The 13,517-nt window shown below is 45.7% G+C and overlaps 1 protein-coding gene across 1 annotated transcript; it reads left to right on the forward strand.

The window, feature by feature from the left end:
• The first annotated feature begins 1,153 nt into the window (after window positions 1-1,153).
• Window positions 1,154-5,632, forward strand: LOC123165691 (calcium homeostasis endoplasmic reticulum protein). The gene is made up of 3 exons (XM_044583385.1): window positions 1,154-2,127; window positions 3,800-4,065; window positions 4,595-5,632. Exons 1-3 carry the CDS (start codon window positions 1,223-1,225, stop codon window positions 5,302-5,304), a joined length of 1,881 nt encoding a protein of 626 aa, XP_044439320.1. The 5' UTR covers window positions 1,154-1,222; the 3' UTR covers window positions 5,305-5,632.
• Window positions 5,633-13,517: the final 7,885 nt, after the last annotated feature.

The following is a 13,517-nucleotide window of genomic DNA, read 5'->3' on the forward strand; positions in this document are numbered from 1 at the left end:
AATGCAAGTTGCTCCAATCAGCCATTTGTTTTTGGTCCACATGCACCAAAAAGATCTGCTAGGAAAAATCCTTGTTTTTTGCCTTTTTTCCATAATGATGTCAGTGTTCATCGTCTTATAATCGTCTTATAAGTTTCAAAAGTGTTCATGTTTTGCCATGTCATAAGTTTCCAAAGTTGTGTACATACCGTATACCTAGTTGCCTCATGATAGCTATGTTTTTGCTCAAACAGAATGTCTAATTTACCTAGAACATTTTCATAAGCAATTAACAGAACTGGAACACATTGTTAATAGATCATGATCATGATAGCACTGTTTTTGCTCAGTCGTTTTTTTTGCTTAAGGCATGATATTTTGTCCCCAGCAATACTATCAGCACTTGCTTACAACTTATAATGTGTTCATATGCAACAGAATTGCAAACAGAATTTGAAAATTGGCAAAAACTATCCTTTAGGGTGCACAACACTACTAAATTTGCCCAAAACAGGGGGCTGAAACTTGCCTAAATACCAGACTAAACATGCTTAACATCACATCTTTTACACAATCTTTTGCATAACTGCAACCTTGTACAAATCATGGGGAAAGAGGAGGGATCTGGAAGTGAGCTAAATCTGACCTTTTTCCTTTGCTTATTTTGCCTTTTGCTAGGCAATCTGAAACGAGCCCCCTTGATTTGCCTAGAGAAGAAACGCTAATGAGCCGCCATTGAAGGGTTGTGAAGGTTTTCTGGATCTGGAAGTGGCGAGGGGAAGGGGCGTGTTGTCCTTTTTGGCTTGGGAGAGAAGAAGATGGAGCTGGGGGTTAGGTGAGGAGAAAAGGAGACGCCAAGGGATGGGGGAGGGACCAGGGGAAGGGGAGGATCAGGTGAGTTTGCCCGCTCGATGGTTGGTCGCGGGAATCGGGAGGGGGACCACGGTTTTCCTATCCTGGATAGGGGGACATAAAGTTACTATATTTGAAGGGCTGCCACGAAACGTTAGGGAGCAGCTGCTGCCTAGACGCGTCCAAAAAGAAAAAATAGAGTTGTAGTTGTTGTAGACTAGAAGGCCAATAATAGAAATCCAGCACTCCACGGGGGCCTTTGTCAAAAAACCTGCCAGCAGGGGCAGCCTAACCCTCTTCTCCCCTCTTCCTCCGCCGCCGTCACCACCGGCGCAGCGAGCCCTACCCTACCCCCACCCCTCCCCTCCCCGCCGCCAAATCCCGCCGCCCCATGGACCGGCAGGCCCAGGACTACGCGGCGGCGGCCATGGCGTACGCGCAGGCGCAGCAGCCCCCGCCGCCGCAGTACGGGTTCCACCCGCAGGCGCAGCCGCAGTACCAGCACCACCCGCCCTACGCCGCCCCGATGCCGCAGTACGCGCCCTACCCGCGCGCCATGCCGCCGCCGCAGCAGCAGCTCTACCCGCACCTCCCGCCGCACCAGCAGCCGTCCCCCTACCCGCCGCCCCACGCCCAGCCGCCGCCGCCCCACCCCTACATGCACCCGCCCTCGCCGTTCGAGCCCCCCGCGCCGCCGGCCCCCGCCCCGCCCCCCGCCGACCCGGAGCTCCAGAAGCGCATCGACAAGCTCGTCGAGTACATCGCCAAGAACGGGCCCGAGTTCGAGATCGTGATCCGCGACAAGCAGCACGACAACCCGGACTACGCCTTCATCTTCGGCGGGGACGGCCACGCCTACTACAGGTACATGCTCTGGGTCACGGGGCGCCCGCCCATGCCGCCCTACCCGCCGGGGTCCATGCACATGATGCCGCCGCCGATGGGCCCGATGGCGGCGCACGGCCCGCCGGCCCCAATGCACCAGCCGGGGTACCCGCCGTTCTACGACCAGCACCAGCACTTTGGCGCCCACGGCCACGGGGAGTACGATACCGGGGCGACGTTCAAGGGCCTCTCTGGGCCGCTCCCCGCTGATGTCGCCGCCGAGCTGCACGACGTGCTTAGCAATCTTAATGGCACCAAAGAGTCGATAAAGGGTGCCAAGACATGGTTTATGCAAAGGGCGCCGTTCGCGCCTGCTCTGGCCGAAGCTCTGAGGGAGAGAGTATTTGCCTTGGAGGATTCAGAGAGGCAGCTGCACATTGTTTTCCTGGTGAATGATATTCTTTTTGAAGGGTATGTTTTCATTCCAGCATCTATTTTGTGAATACAATTGCTCGCCTTATGACTTGTAAATTAAGTGTAGTAAATTTGAGCTATTTCCAAGCTGTGTTCAGTGTTCAAGCTGATGAAAACTTGAGTAAAGAAATGATGAACTTTGATGCAATTGAAATACCAACACATCAAGAGAATTTCAATTGACAGATCTTATTGCCATCTTAGCTTATTATGCCCCCCTTTGGATTGAAGGAGTTTTGTAAGATTTTAATCTATAGGAATTTTCCTTATGATTGCTTTCATACACCCAAATCAATAGGATTCAGCAAGAGGTTGGGCCTCATGGAAATTTCATTTTGTGTCCTGCACTTTCTGTCTCTTCCAACCTCCGCAAAATTCTTGTGGAGCATCCAAAGAGCAATATGTGCAAATTCTTGTGTTTTGGTTTTCTTTAGGATTCAATAGACCACCACGTCCCAATCCTGCATTTGTACTAGTCCTACGTTTTAGAATCCAGCATTCCAAATAAGCCCTACAAGATTCTAGAAAAATGCACTAAAGAAAGAACCTCCCATTTTTTGGTTTCGAAGTTATTTTCCATTCAAAGTTTTAAATGACAACTGAGTGCCATTTGATATGACTTACTTCACTCTGATTCATTTCAAAGATCAACGTACGAGAGAAGATCAAAATATAAACAAATTATTGTTATAGGCTACCCTGATACTTTATTTATTTGTTGTACCAACATTAGATTCATACTTGATACCGATACCCTTTATGATATGTATCACCAAGTATCAAAATGATTTCCATTTAGAAGTGATTTTGATACATCTCCACTGAGGGACAATCACTCTGTCAATACAAGCCCAGTAACCAATGCATTATCTAACATAGGCCAGCCCTAGTTCTTCCTTCCTCTTGATGTAATCACGCAGAACAGCACCTTTCCTAGCACGTGCAACATAAACAGCATGCTCCAATCATCACTGGCAGGAACTGGATGATGTTATCTTATTGTGCCCTTCCTTCCTCTCACCTCCAGTCCTTGAAGTCTTGATATTATATTTTAAGTATATGTATACTAGCATATTGATTATCCTTGTTTTGGGAATATTTGGTATCGAGGCATCTGAATCGCATATCAGGGCACACTAGATCTTGCCTGGCGTTCCTATTAGGGAGATAGCTCGGGTGTCATGACTATTACTTAGTTGGGATTTGTTTGTTTAGAGATGAAAATGTTGCTGCCAAGCCTAAGTAGGCCTTGAAAAACTTGCGGTGCACTCATAATGTTATTTTGCTTTAGCTTTTTGCCCATTTTCATTTGTTAGGAAGGCCACTATTAATTTCCTCGCAGAATATGCAATGAAATTGATTTGGTGAGATATCAGCAATATCAAAATCAGCTTCTAAGAAATGATATACCAATAATAACATGATAAATAGTATCGAAAAAGGGACTACTGTTTCATGATATCCGACATGTAGGATGCATATAGCGAAGTGTATTGCTGTAGCTTGTCCTAGTCAATCTCTGTTTGGCTATGATCTTTAATTGTTTCATCTGGTTAAGCTACTTATTAATCGAATCTATTATGTCACATCCTCAAATTATACATGGGCTTTATTGTGCATATTTAATGTATTAATGGTACTTTTCTCAACACAATTCCATATCCTGCAGCTTGCAGAGACGAACTAATATTCAGGACCTTGACAATGAGGCTATTGCTTTTCAAGCTGTGCTGGGCTCCATGCTTGCGAGGATTTATAATAATCCGCAGAATAAAGATGAAAATCAGACTCGCCTTGAGAAAATCTTGCAATTCTGGGGTTCAAAGGAAGTTTATGACCAGGAAACCGTTGCTAACCTTGAAAGAGAGATGAAAGGTGGCATTTCATATCCTTCGGCGCCACAACATGTTTCACCAGATCCCTCAACCTTCTCAGGTTTTTTTTCTCTCCCCCTCTTCTACTAACTCTGCTTATACTGTTCTGTCTAGGTGGTTATTATTATCTTTTCTCATCTGTGTTTAGCTTTTAGGGTACCAGCATTTACATATAAGGCTTTGGTGTAAGTTTGGTGTATTTTAGTAGTCCTATTATCCTTTTGTCCTTTTGCTTTGATAACTCTCAGGTTGTACTGATATGTTGATGCCCTGAAACTTTATAGGCTGGTTACTTTGAGATATGTAAACAGTTTGCCAGGCTATACAGTAAAGATAATAACTGAAGTTACCGCGTCAACACTGAGATCTAACCAGAAATTTTCTGGACTAAAATCCTTTTTCACCAATCAGATTTGTATACATAATATAACTAAAAATAATAATTTGACCATGCTTGATCGCACGGGTTCTCTAAATTCTCCAAATTATTTCCCTGCTGTTACACTGAACCAAATGGCTTTTATGATGCATTCGTTTATCTTTTGCTTGTTGGAGGCAAACCTAAGCACATTTGATGGATATCTTTTCAGGATCAGCAAAGCCCTCAAAATGGTCCTCTGCTCCGCCAGAAATGGAGAAGGCATCCCAACCTGTCCCTTCTGCACAATTTCAAGGAAACCAACATCCTGCCGGCGTTTACGGCCAAACTACTTTTCCAGGATCTTTGCCAGTGCAACCATCTTTGCTCCTCCCCGCGCTTCCTCAAAGCACAGCACCAGCCGCTGCAAATGATCCAACTCCACCTCCGTATCCACTATTCCCCCCTGGTCTCATTCCAGGGATGGTCCGGAAGATGCAGATCGGTAGTGGAGTTCCATACTCTCCCTTGAGCCCGCTGGACATCCCCACGACCATCCCGCCATCGACCGTTCCCGAGTCCGAGATCCTTGAGCGCGTGACGAGGTTCTTCAAGGAGATTGGGGAGGAAAACCCATCAGAAGGTCCGATGAAGCAGGGCGAGCCCGGTGACTACGACGACTACGAGAGGGAGCTCCCTGCCCGCAAGGGAGGTGCGTGCATCCCTCCCCCTGCCAGCCTGCACGTGAACCCTGAGACCGGGATGCGCGCTGATGGCTCGTTCGATAGCAAGCCGGGGTCTAGCGGACGGTTGGGCCTTGGAGCCTCCGCTGATCCCAGCGAGGCGAGCCACCAGTATGGCGATGTGTATTCGTCGTATCGCAAGCAGAGGAGCAGCAACTACCATTCTTCCATCAGTTCTCGTGCAGTAGCGCCGAGGTGAAATGAAAACGGCGGAGACTGTGTGCGAAGAGCGTTTCCATGTCCATTTCTTCCTGCTGCTGTGGGTGAAAATGCGCGTCAGTAACTGCAAAGAATGTACCTTAGTAGACAGAACTAAAATTTTCAGATGATTGAGCAATGTAACATTTTCCCCCCTTCTTTTGTCAGAGGCAAAACTTTGAACCGCAGCGAGATTCTTAGTTTTGAGAAGAGTAGCCTGTTGGTAGTTGCAAATGATGTTTGTTTCGTAGATGTGATCCTACATTTTGATGTGCGCGTGCGCGTGCTACCCTGTTTTTTTTTTCTATCAAATTGTAAATTTTGTGTCCTGGTAACAACATTCGGAGGTAGGAACCGAGCCGGATGGAGCAACAAGATTTACATCGCATCGATTGCATTTGCAGCTATTCTCGCCTGTGGTGCTGCGGAGAGTGTTGCACTGATGCAGAACATAGGCTCAATGTTGCTTCATCACAATATTGCCTTGTCAGGGCACTGTCGACACCAGATGATGGCTAGGCAGCTGACAGAGAAGCTCGGATCTCCTCGTGGAGCTCCTGCAGCAGCATTGTGAGGTGTCGGTTTGTTCTTCACAGTTCATCACGTTGCTATGCACATCGTGTATGTGCTTGCTGAAGTTAAAGTGTTGCAAATCTGGTTCCTTATTCACAATTCATTTAGAGTTGTTACAAGGCTGTCTTCCTTATTCACAATTCATTCAGAGTTGTTACAAGGCTGTCTTCCTCCCGTACAACATCATATAAGCCTTTATTAACTGTATTCTTGCAATTGTATGAATCGCCAAAACACTTGCCCAAAAGCTTACATTTTACCTGCTGCTGCACCGGGCTACAGTTTCCAGGATCGAAGCCACAACTGAGGCAGTTGAATCAAGAATGCAGGAACTAGATAAGAAATTTAACAGGTGGCAAATTAGAATTAACAAGTAATTCCATTCCTTGGTTACATCTTTCAGGCCTTCTCCAAATAAACAGTCTATATTGCACAACATAATTCTACTTCTTTTTAGTTTGCTCTGTTTTTGAAGAAAAAGTACTAGCTAATGGAAAGAAGGTACTCTCGCCATTTATTTTTGTAAGGTGCATTTGAACTAGAAACATCAATTACAGAGGTTATACGATCCAATAGAATGTTATTAGGGGAATGACCCTGATTTAATGTCAGTATTGGGTAGCTCAATCCCTTGACATGCCTCTGCATAAGACTCTTTAGTTTTGGATTGGGTTTTAAAGTTTGTGGCTTTGTCAGAAATCAGTACTTCCCTACAAAGTACAAACTGGACAAAACTGGTTATGAGTTATGACAACCTTTGCCTCAATACTGTAGATGTGGTTTATTGAATTTCTCACCTGGACCCCATGAGTGTCTTCTGTTTGCATTGAGCCATTGACTGTAACTCTTGTATGCTACCAGTAAAATACAGATGTAGCTATTATATGTTCAACAAAACTAGTATGTGTTCTATATATGGTTCTTATTTGTCATTCATGCAAGTTTACCCTTTGCATGAATCTTGGGTTCTTATGTATGCATTCCCTTAACGTATAGATTGCGAGGAGTGCCGCACTTGTGACTGTGACGAGTGCACTGTTGACTTCAACAACCAAGGCAGGTGACGTTTTGATCATGATACCCTATTTTCATTACGCATTGTAGTATGCCATGATAGAATGTGAGTTAAGAACTATGCTAATACAATGCTATGACACCTAGTAGCATAACCTTAGAATCCTTACCCTATTACTTGTAACCATCGAGTAGTCAATTCTTAGCTTGCTATGAGGGGAGAAGGGGTGGCAACACACTAGTGGACATGTTACTATTTATGGATGTCTACTTAATAACAACTTAATTAATGAATCATCTGGCGGGTTGACTATTAATGGGACTACGAGAGGTTGCAGGTTGGGATTGTATCAAAGGAAGCTGCACCAGGTGTTCTTGTTACCAGGCCGGGATGAAATCAAATATAAAAATCCAGATAAAGACCCGGCAATGAAGAAGATAAACAGACGCGCCATGGGCAAGTTTAGCGGCGCGTTGTTCGCCTGGAAAGTAAGGGTGAAACATCGGATCATCGACAAAAAGGACCCTACTCCGAGATTGTAAAGGATAATCCGACAATTACGGAAGATCAGTTTGAAATATTCAAGGCGGCTTGCGTTGCCGAAGCTGCCAAAGAAAAGTCGGAGTACATGAAGGGGCTTCAAGAGAGGAACATGGGGTGCCACCACCTCGGAAGCCGTGGTTACGCGGGGAAGAGGTCCATATGGGCCAAGGAGGACGCGGAGCGCGAAAGTCTGGGCATCCCAGACCCCTTGGCGGAGTTCACCATCGTGACGTCCTCAGGGCCCGGTACCATTGGGACCCAGTCAAGAAGGTTTTCGAGACGGACGCGGTCACGACGGAGTTCATGAGACTGCTGGTATTTTTTAATTTACCCCCTAATTTTAGCTTCTGATCAATTCGACTGCACGTGTAGTCATATTTGAAAACGATCCTTGTTCCTTTTGCAGAGAGAGTAGCACAAGATCGCGGCCGAAAGCGACCCACCGTCTGAGGCGTTGGCGAGGCCCAAGTGGGACACCCCATTCAACCGGGCCTTGAACATATTGAAAGGACTCCCAGTGGACACTCGGCCGTCGTATGGACACGTGCACGGCATCAGAGACGGCGCCACGTGGAAGAAGTATTACCGTGAGACCATGGATGAGAGAAAGGAAAGACGGAGGTTAAATGAAGAAAACATCGACAAGAAGGTTGCGATTGTGGTTGATAAGAAATCAACCGGGACAGTCAAAGCAGCGGTAGCTGCCGCAAAAGAGGAAATGGCAGCTTTGTATGGTGTGTTGGTTCGGGCTACCGTCGACAGTGCCCTTTCCAACTTCTTCGGGAGCAGCTCGACTAGCGTTGCACCAGCACCTGCTCCCGCACCTGCACCATGAAAGTGCGTTATATCGACTAGAGGGGGGGTGAATAGGCGATTTTTATGAATTCTTCACTGAGAAATTTTAGGGTGAGGAAATTCCTAAGCGAAGAACTACTTGCAGCGGAATAAGTACTCAGATGTAATCATAACAGAACACAAGCATGGTCATCATGATGAAATGAAGACAAGCACAGAGTACAGAAAGCGTAAACACAGGATAACACAGGATGAAGACAAACAGACTGAAGAAATTGAATTGAGGAAATCGAGAAAGTCTTCAGTCAAAGTCTTCAAACAGATATGAACAAGCACACAACAACTGTAATGAGGAAATGAAATAGTTGAGGAAATAGAACCAGTAGTGTTGAGGATATAGACCTTAGAGTCACCCGCCAGAAGGGGCCGGGTTACTCATAATGGTCATCGCCAGAAGCCCGGCGCCAAGCTTGAAGACGGTGGGCCAAAGATGGGCTTAAGACCCGGATATGGCTTAAGGCCCGTAGTTACAATCATTATTATGGTAGAACTTGTAGTGTAAGGCAAGAATAGTCGAGAGTCCGAGCCGGACACTCTTATGAGCCGGCCGGGACTCTGAGAGCTGCTGGGCGTCAGCCTCCCTATATAAAGGGACGACCCAGCAGCGGTTTAGGGACAAGAAAGATCTCATCGAGAGCCAGGTATAGCAGTTTAGCTCCCTGGTCATCGAAACCCTAATCAATACCACCTCAAACTGGACGTAGGCTTTTACCTTCACCGTAAGGGGCCGAACCAGTATAAACCCTCGTGTTCCTTGTCCCACTTAACCCCTTCAAGCTTCCTAGTTGCGATGGCTCCACGACTAAGTCCTAGCTCGAGGACATCTGCCGTGACAATTCCACGACAAGTAGGCTTGGTGAAGACAATGATTTGGTAGACCAGTTCCAACTGTTGTGACAGTTGTACGTCTGGTTGGAGCGGCTAGGTATTTAAACCTGAGGACACACAGTCCTCACCGTATTCTCCTTGAGCTAAGGTCACACAGACCTCGCCCAATCACTCGTGGTAAGTCTTCAGGTGACTTCCAAACCTTCACAAACTCAGTCACTCGGCAATCCACAATTTCCTCTTGGATGCTCTAGACCATGACGCCTAACCGTCTGGAAGATGCATAGTCTTCAAAGGTAACAAGCGTCGGATCCACGCAGGATCAATCTCTTCAGTGATGCTCAATCACTTTGGGTTTGTAGGTGTTTGGGTTTGGGTTTCCTCACTTGATGATTTTCGCTCAAAGTCCTCGGAGGATGGGATGCTCTCAAATGACAAGTGTCAGTTTCTCTCAGAGCAGCCAACCAGCTAGTGGTTGTAGGGGGCGGCTATTTATAGCCTAGGGAGCAACCCGACATGATAAGACATAAATGCCCTTCAATGATATGACCGTTAGGTGGGTAGATATTTTGGGACAGCAGGCACATAGCACAGCAACGGTCGGAATTTTGAGGCTCGATTTCCTCAGGGCTATCATGTTCCTCACTGTGTAGGCAATCCGCACTGGCGAATTCCTAACTCCCCAGTCAGAATAAATTCCTCAGAGACCAGAAGAACTTTGTCTCTGTCACTGAAGAATATGACTGAACTGTATGAGATTTCCAATGGCTTCACTCGAAGGGATTGGTAGGTGTAGGATTTTGAGTTGAGCATCACTTGGAAATTTTTCCTTAGTATTTCCTCGATCCCCTTTAACAGTACGGTGTTTCCTATGACTCAAGAAAGAGAATGAAACTAAGAAAACAAAAGTCTTCACGCTCCATGTTCCTCGAATGAATACCAAGTCTTCAAGGTCACACCAATTTCTTCACTTTCAAAGTCTTCAGAAAACCAAAATCTTCAGTCGAAGATATTCATTTTTAGGGGTCGACTTTCTCTGTAAATATCAAACTCCTCATAGACTTATAGACCTGTGTATACTCACAAACACATTAGTCCCTTAACCTATAAGTCTTCAATACACCAAAATCACTAAGGGGCACTAGATGCAATTACAATCTCCCCCTTTTTGGTGATTGATGACAATATAGGTTAAGTTTTCAACGGGGATAAACATATGAAGTGTAAATACTGATACTGAGGAATTTGATTGCAAGATATAGAAGAACTCCCCCTGAAGATGTGCATAGTGAGGAATTTGCTTTTGGAGCAATGCACACTTGAAGAGTAGAATCATGGAGATCTCCCCCTATATCTTGTAATTCATACACGCATTTGACATATAATATGAAGAATTTGAAATGCATGATGAAATATGGTGACTGATGTAATTCAGCATGCATGCATTAACATTAACGAGGAATAAGCATGCAGAAAATCTCAGCAAAAGTATCAGACCACCATAGAGTTTAAGTTTACAACTCGATCAAATAAAGTCTCAGAAGAACGAGAGTTGTAACTTAGCAAAAAAACGCCCCATATAGATAGACCCGCATGAAGACTAACTCAAATTTCTCCCCCTTTGTCATCGAATGACCAAAAGGATCGAAAAGTGAGGACTAACGCCCCTGAAGAATATCAGGTTGATGAAGGAGCGCCAGCGTTGTTGGGGTCGTTTGTTGTTGTAGGGCCTGCCGCACTGTCGTCCAAGTCTTCATGTTCATCGGTTTCGCGTGATGAAGAATATGAGCTGGCCACCAAAGAAGGAACCTTGACTTTCTTGAATTTCTTCGGTGGAGGAGCAGACCAGTCAAAATCCTCCTTGAGACCCATTTGCTTCAGATCTTCTTCACCATACAGATGTGACAGAATAGCCCAGGTGCGACCGAAGACTTCATGGAGGTAGAAATGGTTTTTCTTCACTGCATTGTGTGTAGCAGTCATGTTGTGAAGAATAGAACCAAACTGACGCTTAACCCATTTTTGGTTTCAATCCACCTTCTGGTGAAGACTAAGAAGAAGCTCACGGTCAGTCATCACTCTTGGAGCAGTGGCTTGAGGATTTGGCTTTGATGCATTAGCGGCAGAATCATGAGTGGCAGAGTCATCATTGGTGGAATAAGATGCAGCTTTGCGAAACTGACCATCCAATGAACGAATGCCTTCATCAATAACAGCAGGTGCCTTGCCCTTTTCATCAGCTGAGGAATATGTCCGCTTGAGGACTTCAATTGGGGGCAAGTAGCTGAGGTGATTCTGAAAATCAGCCTTGTAGTTGAGTGAAGACCTTGTTCTGAGGAATCTCATAATCCAAGGAGCATAAGGCTTCAACTCAAACGGAGAGAGTGCAACATTGGCCAAAGTCCTCATGAAGAAATCATGATGATTGACAGGAATGTCATGCATGATGTTGAATAGCAGATTCTTCATGATGCCAACGACTTCTTCATCAGACGAGTCCTGGCCTTTGGTAGGACTCATTGTCTTCGTCAGAATGCGATAGACTGTTCTGGGCACATATAGCAATTCCTTCACGAGGAATTTTGTCCTTGGGGCTTGACCGGGCTTTAGAGGCTTCATAAGCACTTGCATGTAATGAGCAGTGAGTTCAGACTCTTGGTACAGGCAGCGAGCTCCTTCAAGGGGTGGACTGATGGGTATGGCGTGAAGTAATTCAGAGGCCGGTGCCTTATAATGAGTGTTTTCGGTCATCCAGTCCAACACCCAAGAGTTGATATCATCAGCATCGCCTGTGATGTGCAGGGTTGCATAGAATTGAAGAATGAGCTCTTCATTCCAATCGCAAATATCCGTGCAAAAGTTGAGCAGTCCTGCGTCATGAAGCACACTGAGGACTGGGGTAAAGCAAGGCAGTGATTCCATGTCCACGTGAGGAATATGCTCGTGGTCGGAGACTTTGTCCTTGTTGAAGAGCAGTGAAGAATAAAAATTTGCTTGGCTGGCAGTCCAGAAGCGTTTCCTTCTAAGACGAGCAGAGGCATACGGGTTGTAGTCAGTGAAGAAAACATGCTCGCCGAAGAAGTCATCAACCTTGAATTTTTGCTTCTTCGAGAAGGGATCCTTTGGCTTGGGCTGAGGAGTATCGGTCAATTGCATCACCACCTCAGGAATCACAATCTCAGGATCCACAGGCTGAGGAATTTCAGGTTCTTCTTCAGTGACAGCCTGGGTCTTCAATTCTTCATTAACATTTTCATCAGCACTAGTGGCTGGAATTTCTTCATGGACAGACAGGGTTGCACGAGGTTCTTCAGATCCCATTTGTACTTCAGTATTGACAGGGGACTGAGGAATTTGTTGCAGTGGTGTGAACAGAGGAGAGTTGGGGTGCTGAATTTCCCAAAAGTCATCATTCAGCACTGGTGTTGTACACCCAATGTCCACATCTTCATCTTCACTCTTTTCCTCAACGCCGGTCTCTTCAGCAGTGAACTGAGGCATGGGCAATGAGACTGTTGGGGTTGAAGGGATTGCATCCGCTTCAATTTCTTCATCCAACTGCTCTGACGAAGCAGCAGAAGGATTCTCTTCATCTGATTCACTTGGAATCACATATTCTTCATCAAAAGGAACAAGGTCCTTTGATGGCATGGATGAGACCGGAATAGCATCAATTGGATTTGCAAAAGAGCTGGTCAATGGCTTCATCTTCTTCGGAGCTGAAGAATCTGATGAAGTTGATGCTTTCCTTTTCTTCACCGCTGCACGCTCTGCAGCCTTGGTCTTTTTCACATCTGATGCAGATGGAAGGATCGGAGTTGGTGTAGGTGCAGGAGGAGCAGAGGAATTTGGTTCAATTACTTCAGGCACAACTGATGCAGTTGCCCTGACTTCTTCAGTTTCTTCAGGCGCAACACTAGTGGTTCCCCTGGCAATTTCTTCAGCGGCTAGAATGCAGTCATCAGCCCTGGTACTATGAGTTTCTTCAGCAGCCTGATTTTCATCAGCGGTGCTGGCATTTTCTTCAGTCGGCTGAGCAGATGCCTCAGCCTGAGGATTTTGTTGTTGCGATGGGGCTGCAACATTGGAAGTGAACTTCTCAGTTAGATTCACAAACCTGACTTTGGCTCCAAGCTAGTCAACGCGGTATACGTCAAATTCATCACTGAGTTTCTTGATCTCAGATTGAATAGTGACAAGTTCTTCAGTTGTCATAGAGACAACGTTTTTCTTCAGGAAGCGCTCCTTCTTGTATCGCGCTTTCTTGATCTGCCTGGCCTTTTCAAATTTCCATTTTTCTTCCCGAATAAAGCAATCAGCATATGACTTTGGCCAAGAGTCATCTTGAAATCAGGCATAGGAGTGTTGGGGTCCTTGTGCCAGAGATCAATGTAATCAAG

The sequence above is a fragment of the Triticum aestivum genome, chromosome 7D (assembly GCF_018294505.1).
Source record: "Triticum aestivum cultivar Chinese Spring chromosome 7D, IWGSC CS RefSeq v2.1, whole genome shotgun sequence".
NCBI lineage: Eukaryota > Viridiplantae > Streptophyta > Magnoliopsida > Poales > Poaceae > Triticum > Triticum aestivum.

Coding starts and splice junctions, on each gene's coding strand:
- LOC123165691 (XM_044583385.1), top strand. CDS start 1,223: ATGGACCGGCAGGCCCAGGACTACGCGGCGGCGGCCATGGCGTACGCG. Junction 2,128..3,799: donor AATGATATTCTTTTTGAAGG/GTATGTTTTCAT, acceptor CATATCCTGCAG/CTTGCAGAGACGAACTAATA. Junction 4,066..4,594: donor AGATCCCTCAACCTTCTCAG/GTTTTTTTTCTC, acceptor ATATCTTTTCAG/GATCAGCAAAGCCCTCAAAA.